Source organism: Arvicanthis niloticus, chromosome 6 (genome assembly GCF_011762505.2).
Source record: "Arvicanthis niloticus isolate mArvNil1 chromosome 6, mArvNil1.pat.X, whole genome shotgun sequence".
Taxonomy (NCBI): Eukaryota; Metazoa; Chordata; class Mammalia; order Rodentia; family Muridae; genus Arvicanthis; species Arvicanthis niloticus.
Window position 1 is genome coordinate 27,265,704 of NC_047663.1, and position 8,309 is coordinate 27,274,012.

Genomic DNA, 8,309 nt, shown 5'->3' on the forward strand with positions numbered 1-8,309 from the left:
TCTTCCCTGAAGATTGTCAGGAGGTAATATGTATAGTCAAGTAGCACCTGGAGGAAGGTGGGCTCTGTAGTCCCACCTTGGCATGCTGCCAGCTCACAGGGGCCCTTCATGGGGGTGGGTGAAGGGCAAGCCTGGGCTAGAGGTGGGCCTAGAGGTGAGGAGAGGAGGAAGGGGAGGTCAGGGGTGGGGCTGACCCCGCAGGAGGTCACCTGGGCAGTTAATCCAGCCTGACAGAGCAGGGATGAGCTGGGAGGAATTAGGCCCTTACAACACCCTTTCATCCGTCACCGCCTGCCTGCTCGCCCAGCCTCCCTCCTTCCTTCCTCTCTCTGCCCTTTTCTCCTCTCTCCCTCCCTTTGCTGGCAGCCCAGCCCTAATAAAATGTAGAGTCTCCAGCGAGTCTGCCCGGCTGCCGCCTCGCTGCTCCTGCCTGCACGCAGCCCTCAAACCAAAAGCTCAGGGCAGCCCCGCCTGGCAGCTGCCAGCTTAACCCTTGCCAGCCCAAGCCAGGCGCGTGGGCGTGGCCTCCTCCCCGAGCCTCCCTGGCTGGCTTGCAGGGTGGGTGAGGCCTTCTCGGGAGAGATGAAGACCAGGGTAGGTGCTGAGGTCTTGTCCTGAGATCCTGGCTTCTGTGTGGCAAGCTCTGGGAGCCAGGCTCATCCTCTTGTCTTGTCATCTCTGCTGAGTTTCAGCCACACAGCGCCTGAGAGGTTCCATCTCCAGCAGACAGGACAACACTAAGACCTGACTGGAGGTTCCAGGCTGAGCTGGGTCACAGTGGCTGCTGGATGTTGTCAGTCATTTTGTAAACAAAGATGCTTCTGTGTGTGTGTGTGTGTGTGTGTGTGTGTGTGTGTGAGATATGGGGAAACCTGAGTGTATTCTGCCCATGTGTATTGGAGGTCTAGTTCTCTTTGGTTTCTTGTTAGTGTGGAATTCGCGTCTCAGGGGTGTGTGTGTGTTTGTGTGTGTGTGTGTGTGTCATTCTTCTCAAAGGGTGACAATTTTCTTCAAGAGGGACTGCATGTATATGTGACAAGAGATGTCACTATGTGTCTATCAGATAGGAAGGTGCATAATGTGGTTGTGTATCATCTATGCCATCTCCTGGGACACACATACAGCCCCCACATCCCCCCTCACCCCTACATTCATCCTCCTCTCTGAAACCTTGGAGTCAAGATCTGGAAGAAGGGGTCAGCATTTCCATCATAGGCAATCTGTGACAGCATCTAGAAGATTCTGAGTCAGGGCCACACCCTTCCCCAGAAGGCAAACACAGACCCCCCCTCCCCCTACCCCACTGCTTCCCAAGCCCAGTCTGAGGTCCCACCAGCTATAGGAAAAGTTCCTCCTGCCTGCTGGTCCCATCCTCACCCAAGCTCACAGGGATAGATGGGTGCGGGTGCGTGAGGGGCTGGGAGTGTCTGGGCGTGGAGGCAGGGGGGGTGTTCTACCCTCCTGTGCAAGCATGTCGATGTGTGAGCTCAAGATCAAACAGCAGCCCCGGGGTGACCTGGCAGCTGCAGTGGTGATGGCAGAGGACAGCTGGCTGGCAGAGAAGCCAAGCCACCAAGCAGAGTAGAGTCAGGGAGGCCTTGGTAGGGAGCCTCCCACCCAGGCCTGTTCACAGTGTGGGCAGCCACAGAGTCAGGAGCACCTGGCCCCCAACAAGTATCCCAACAGTGGTTTCCACCCTGACCTTGTCTTGCTCAGCAGTCCCTAGAAGCTCAGAGGTCTCTTCCACTAACACCTCCCCCCAACTCCAGGCCTCCCTTCAAGAGCTGTCTGCCGCTAGTTCAAAGAGTACCCTGGTTATTTTCTTCTTCTTCATTTTTTTATTAACATTATATATAAAGACTGGTCCAGTAAGAAAGCAGAAATGAGACGGCTGGGAGGGTGGGAGCTGGCTTCATTCCTGTCCTTTGGGGTGGGACTTGGAGACCCACCACATCTCTCCTTATTCCTTCACTTCCCACGAAACCCAAATCCAGCAGGAGCCCACATCCCTCTTTCAGCTTGCAACACACAGGGAGATTGGTCCAGGAGGAACAGGGTCACATAAATAGGAAACCACAAGGGAGGAGACTGCTTCTCTTGGTTGCTCTTTAAAAAAAAAAAAAAAGAAAGAAAAAAAAAAAAAGAAAAAAAAAAGAAAGAAAAAAAAGAAAAAGAAAAGAAAGAAAGAAAAAAAAGAAACAACAACAAAAAAAAACATACTATATATATATAACTACAGTCTTTTACCTCTCCTTTCTTCGATGCTTTACCACATCAGGGGGCAGAAGAAAGTTAGCTTTGGGGGTGGGGGGGAGGACGCCTGGGCCAGGAAGAGGCACTGGTACCAGCCATCCAAGCCACCAGCCTTACCCCTAAGGCACTGGGTTCTAGGCCTCTTCTTGTCTCCTGGATCCTCACTTGCATCCTGCAGCAGAGTGGAAGCAACCTGTTTCCAAGGCTGCCATGAAGGGGGTGTTTGGGGGTTTGTTTTGCCTGGTCTATCTCTGTAGAGAGTTGGGGTTTGACCCCCCCGACTGCAAACTTACTGGGAGAAAAATAAAGGAGTGAGCGGGGACAAAGCAGAGCAGAGCTGCCTGTCCAGAGATGAGTGGATTTGGTCCTAACTGTTAACAATGCCCGTTGTTGTCCTAGGTTTCAACAGCTTTTAAAACCAGAGTTGTGCAAAGTCCTGTACACAGAAGAAGAAATGGGTCCTTGGGAAAAGTCATGGGCAGTCCTTTTCCCCAGGGAAGGGTCGGAGAGATGGCTCCTTTAATTCTTCCCTTGAAAGCCCTGGATATCAAAAGGTTCCCTCATTTGGGGGAGTTTTCTTTGGTTTGACCCTCAAATCCTAATGAGGGCTGGAGAACAGTAGGGACTAGGTCAGGCCCCCATCTGAGGCTCAGCCATGATGTCATGTCCAATGTCTTTAAAGAGTGGCTCAAGAATGTGTCGTTGCCCCTGGTGCTTTAGGTCTGGCTGTGCTAGAATCCATGGTGTCTGGTGCCGGAGCACAGGTGGACCTGCAAACACTCTGGCTCTTCCATTTTGGAGGTCTCTACTGTGTTTGAGAAGCTGGAAGGTGATGAGCCATCTAGAGGCAATCCAGGTTCTTGGAGCAGAGGGCATGTGCTGTCCCCACTGGGGTGGGACTCCTCAACATTTGGAGGGCACCCCAGTCTAAACCGGGGGAGGGAGTTTGTTTTGAGGGGGCATCCTTGGTCCATGCATTTTCATCTGGAGGTTCTTGGGCCCCTGGAGGAGGGGACAAGAGAGGGGGAAGGGAGTTTTTCCCCTGTGCCCCTCGATGATTCCTGAGTGTCGCTAGGACAGGGCACCTTCTGCCTGGTCCTGGGGGGGTCCTTCGTGAGGGGTGTGCAGGCCAGGTGGGTACTCAGTACACAGCCCCAGGGTTAGGCGGGGGCCCAGGGGAGGCATGGTGCAGGGTAGCCGGCTGAGGTGGCTGCTGCTGTAAGTGGGGTCCACTGAGGTTTTGTGTGTGGTACCAGGAGTTGGTGGGGTCGTCCAGGTAGTTGGGGGAGGCACTGTATGGGAGCGGTGGGGGCAGCTGATTGCGGGTAGGGGCTGGAGTGGAGTGGGAAGACGTGTCCCAGAGTGCCGGCGACGGTGGTGAATTGCAGGCCATGGAGTCACTGTTGTTGGGACTGTGTTCCAGCGGCACCTCCCCGTTCTTATAGAGCTTCTTGAACTTGGAGCGGCGGTTCTGGAACCAGATTTTCACCTGGACAGAGGAAGAGACAAGCAACTAGTCAGCCTTTCAGCGTACCTAAAGGAACCCCTCCCCGGGGGAGCCCAGCCTGGAAAACTAAGAAAAACCCCAGGGCCCTCACGCCCAAGCCGGCATCTTTCTTTCCAGTTGGGAAAGAACTCTGTGGCTTGGAAGATTCTACTGGTCCAGCTTGCCACTTCCAAAGCGCGACCTCAGGCAGGTTACTTAACCTCTCTGGCCTCACCTTCCCCTCATTGCAAAATGGGGACCGTGCCCACACTACCACCTATCTCAGAGGGTTAATATAAGGCTCTACAAAGTTAAGACATGGGCAACTTACATGGTCTGCTATACAGCAAGTGCGCAATAAAAGGCACCCTAAGTGGGAAACGGGCAGTTTGTGGTATTTTGCCCACATTAGAGGCCTTTAGCCGAAGCTCACAGATACACTGGGATAAACACACACCCACACAGGTATCTCCGTACTCGGCAACATACCCACTCAGCCTCACACAGCCACCAGATAGTAAAGCTATAAACACATGCAGATAACACCCAGATAAGCACCCATAAGATGAACTCTTAGGCGTGGAGGGCTCCTAGGCTCTGGATGGGTATGAGGGGTGACCCAGGGACAGGTGAGCCACAATTCCTGAGTCTCTAAATTTCCCTTGGGGTATCTCCCCCTCCCCCTGCTTCCCTCCACCCCATGACTGGTACAAACAATGATTCAGCTCCTCACCAGGTGACCCAGATTCCCGATGGACCAGGCCCCACACAGCCCAGCCGCAACCAAAGCCAGCCTGTCAACACCTGTAGGGAGCTAGGCACCCGACATTCCTCCCCAGAGCAGTGAGGCTGCTAGGGGTTTAGGGACAGGTAAGAGGGCTGGGGGGGTGGGGTGGACTTCCCACTTTCTGATTTCTAGGTCCTTTTAGTGGAGAACCTCTCGTCTTGGCTATTGGCAAAGGCATTATTTGGGTGAGAAGCAGGATCGTGATGTTTTTATACAAGCATGTGTGTGTGTGTCTCACACACACACACACACACACACACACACACACACACACACACGCAAGCAGGAACATGCAGGCTGATGTCCCATCACAGATACTTGCCTTCTGTTTGCAAAATGCCCCTTAAAGGACCTCATTCCTTAAATGAGTATTCCCTGGAATTTCGCATGTACGCCCTACACGCACATACTTTAGTCTGGGAGAGAGACAGAGAGACAACAGGGACTCCTATGTCCTAAACGTTGCTGAGGGTCTTGGGAGCTGGGAGTTCTGGGGTGCAGGGGAGGGCATCTCTCTGTGACAGACATACACAGTTGCATAAGTTCACAACGATGCGCACTGCGCCCTTCTAGGCTCACTACTGTATCCCTTTATTTCTCTGAAAGCGGAGACTCAGTCGCTCGAAGCGCAGGCAAGAATTCTTGCAGTAGGCTGCCGGGCAGGGTTAGGGGTAGGGGTAGGGAGCAGGAGTGCTTAACCGGCCAGCCAGGCTTAGAAGTATCTAGGGAATCCCCAGATCTCCCATGGTCCCATCTGCCTCCAGAGACCCTGGATCCTGCAGTACTAACCTGTGTTTGAGTGAGGCCCAGCTGTGCAGCTAGCTCGGCGCGCTCGGGCAAGGCCAGATACTGGGCTTTCTGGAAACGGCGCTGCAGGGCAGCCAGCTGATAGCTGGAGTAGATCGTTCGCGGCTTTCGGACCTTCTTGGGCTTGCCGTTCACCATGCGTACCTCGGCTTCCGGCTCCTCTTTCACCGACACTGTAGGGAGAACACAGCAGTTTAGTCTCAGCCTGCGACTCCGCGGTCTCCAAGATTTCCCACCGTCGGACGCCGCACCCTCCGGCCCACTGATCTCCCCCGGACTTCTTGGAGGAGCGTACTGCCGCCCGCGCCCAGGGAGGGAACCGCAGCGACCCAGCCGGACCGGCGGCCGCCCACGACGCGGCGCTCCCTGCTCGGCTCCCGGAGCCTCGGAGCGCCGGCTCCGGCGCCAGCAACCAACTGGGCGAGGACCGCGAGGCTCGCTCACGACGCCTTCCCGGCTCAGCCACTCTTCTCTAGTGACCCACCTAGCCGCGGTGGCGTCTTCCACTTCTCGTCCCTCCTCTCCACCCCCTTTTAATAAGCTTTCTAGTTCAAGATAATTTCTTTCAGGAAAAAATTTTTGCAAGGATAATACAAGCGTTTTCTCTGTCTCCTTTTCCTTTGTGTTTTCTTTTTCTTCCTTCCCTCCTTCCTTTCCTTCTTTTTCTTCCTTCCCCCTTGCCTTTCTCCCTCTCCTCTGGTGCTTTCTGCTGTGCTTTCTCTCACCTCCCCATTTCTTTCTCACTGTCCCCACTTCTCTCTCCGCATCTCTACTTCTTAGTCTCTCCTTCCTCCACTTCTGGGACTTCTTGGGGTCTTTCTCCACGTGCCTTTTACTACTCCGGGTTTTTCTGGACGGCGCCCAGAAGAGCCCTGCAACCCTGAGTCCTCGGTGACTCCCCTCAAGCCCTCGGCGACAGTCTTGCGCTACCGGCTCAAGTGCCAGCGGGATGGCAGCACTGAAGATTCCCCTGGTCATCCAGAGAGCGCTCTCCGTGGCCCCGGCTACCCCGGAATCTCCAGGAGACCGCAGTGCACAGTGCGCGCCCCTTCGGAGTGTGTTTCACCCCCTCTGCAGGTCGTCTAATCCGGTCTCCTCGAATCTCCTTCAACTCTTCCATTTTTTAACCCCAAGTTTCCCTAGATTTCAGTTCCCATCCCCAGACTTCCTCTCGCTTGGGAACCTTATAGTCCCTCGCACCCTCTCCACAACCCGGGCATCCTTACCTGGGTCCTGTGCAGGCAAAGGCTGCTCCCGGTATGCTCCATACTGCCTGTAGGATCCCCCGTAGGTATATTCCGACTTGGGTGAGTAAGCGCCGGTGCCTGCGAGCCCATTAAGATTGAACTGGTGGTGGTAGGTGTAGGGGTTCACCGTCTGGCCGTAGGGCTGGCCCGAGTAGTAGTCATGTTGGGGAGCGCTGTAATAGCCCAGGTCAGTGACCGAAGACTCGGGCAGGGTGGGCGAGTCCTTGGAGCCCGCATGGCAGCTAAGTGAGCTGGAGATGTCGGTGAGGATGCTGCTGAGCTTGCGATCGAAGGAGCCGCTCATGCTGGCGAGCGCCGCAACACCCCGGGCCTCCTCCGAGGAGCGCCGAACGGGCGGAGGAGCCCAGGTGGGGTGTGTGTCCAGAGGGCGAGGACAGGACGCAGTCGCGTCTGAGGGAGGGGGTGGCCGAGGGGCGCTTAAACCATCGCCGGCCGTCGGTCAGTCGCTGCGTGCCTCTCTCCGCGTCCCAAGCCACAGTCAAATGCTGCCAGCTCCGCCCGGCCAGCCGGTTATAGACTCAATGTTGGAGTCGCCGAGGGAGGCTCCTGCGCGCTGATTGGCTGTAAGTCTTGCCTTCGAGGCAAAACATGCTCGCGCTTTCTCACTGGCTCCCCCAATCCTCTCAACCCTCTTTGTTGTTACCCCTAATGCACACACACACACACACACACACACACACACACACACACACACACTACCCCTAGCACCACTATGTTTCCTATGCTCCCCCTCAGATAAATCCTCCGAATGTGTGGAGGGGTTGGCTGTGCAGAGCCCCCAGGATTTACTAGTCATTTTTTAGTGGCCAGGGGTGGGTTTAGGTGAGATGAGGAAGGAGGGGAATTTACTCATTGGGTATTCGTGGAAGGAGGTGGTCCTTGGTGATGTATGTGTGTTCTATGCAAATGACAAAGTGGCAAAGACCCAGGGTCCATGAAAATATTTTGATCACTTTTAAAATCCGGAAAAAAAAAAAAAGAAAAAAAGAATTTCCATGTTTAAAAAATTGGACTATATTAATATATTATGTTTATGACACTGCAGGTGTGAAATATGAACTTTGAAATTATGAAGGAAGAGTCTCACCAAGCAAAAGCACCTTGGGCCTGCAAGTCATACGTTGGACCTGAGAGCATCCTACTGGAACACGGCTGTATGGATTTAGGGGCTGCTTTAGAAGACCGAGGTACCCCCAGCTATATGAATGCGGGCTCAGAGAGGGACCAGGCTGAATGGGGCGAGCCACGAGGCAGCCCCTACGAGACTGGCTTTCTGTGTACTTCAGGAAGTCTGGAGACAGGTTCCACTCAGGATGGGACAGCACTTGGGAGCACAGACTCTGTTAGGGGTTAAAGATCTATGTTACATCTTCCACAAAACACAGAAGAAGGTCTACAGTGTGTGCAAGAGTGCCTGTGAGAACCTGTGTGCAAAACAGTGTGTCTGTGTGTTCTGTGAGGAGGTGGAAGTATAGGGTTGTGAACGACTGACCAGTCGGCTGTGTATGCCCAGCCGTGCACAGGTCCGCCTATCTCCAATAGATGGAGCCTTCACTCAGTTTCTTCTGTCCATGAAGACCCCGTTGAAGAGGCTTCTCACCCTGGAGCAATCTCCAACCTTCCTAGTCCTATCTGGCTCTCCAAGTCCGGTTCCCAGGTAATAATAATATTTACTCTTCTGGGTGCCAATCCCATTTCTCTATTGCAT

General features: G+C 54.2%; 1 protein-coding gene across 1 annotated transcript; it reads right to left on the bottom strand.

Annotated features, from left to right (window-relative positions):
• Positions 1 to 2,217: 2,217 nt before the first annotated feature.
• Dlx3 (distal-less homeobox 3) lies at positions 2,218 to 7,279 on the bottom strand. The gene is made up of 3 exons (XM_034507734.2): positions 6,560 to 7,279; positions 5,316 to 5,506; positions 2,218 to 3,742 (listed from the first exon to the last, which is right to left on the bottom strand). The coding sequence occupies exons 1-3, from the start codon at positions 6,882 to 6,884 to the stop codon at positions 3,395 to 3,397; spliced, it is 864 nt and encodes a 287-aa protein (XP_034363625.1). The 5' UTR covers positions 6,885 to 7,279; the 3' UTR covers positions 2,218 to 3,394.
• Positions 7,280 to 8,309: the final 1,030 nt, after the last annotated feature.

Excerpts from the sequence above, each read along its gene's own strand:
- Dlx3 (XM_034507734.2), bottom strand. The coding sequence starts at position 6,884 with ATGAGCGGCTCCTTCGATCGCAAGCTCAGCAGCATCCTCACCGACATC. Across the intron at positions 5,507-6,559 it reads TTTGCCTGCACAGGACCCAG|TGTCGGTGAAAGAGGAGCCG; the intron begins GTAAGGATGCCC and ends TTCTCCCTACAG. Across the intron at positions 3,743-5,315 it reads TGGGCCTCACTCAAACACAG|GTGAAAATCTGGTTCCAGAA; the intron begins GTTAGTACTGCA and ends TCCTCTGTCCAG.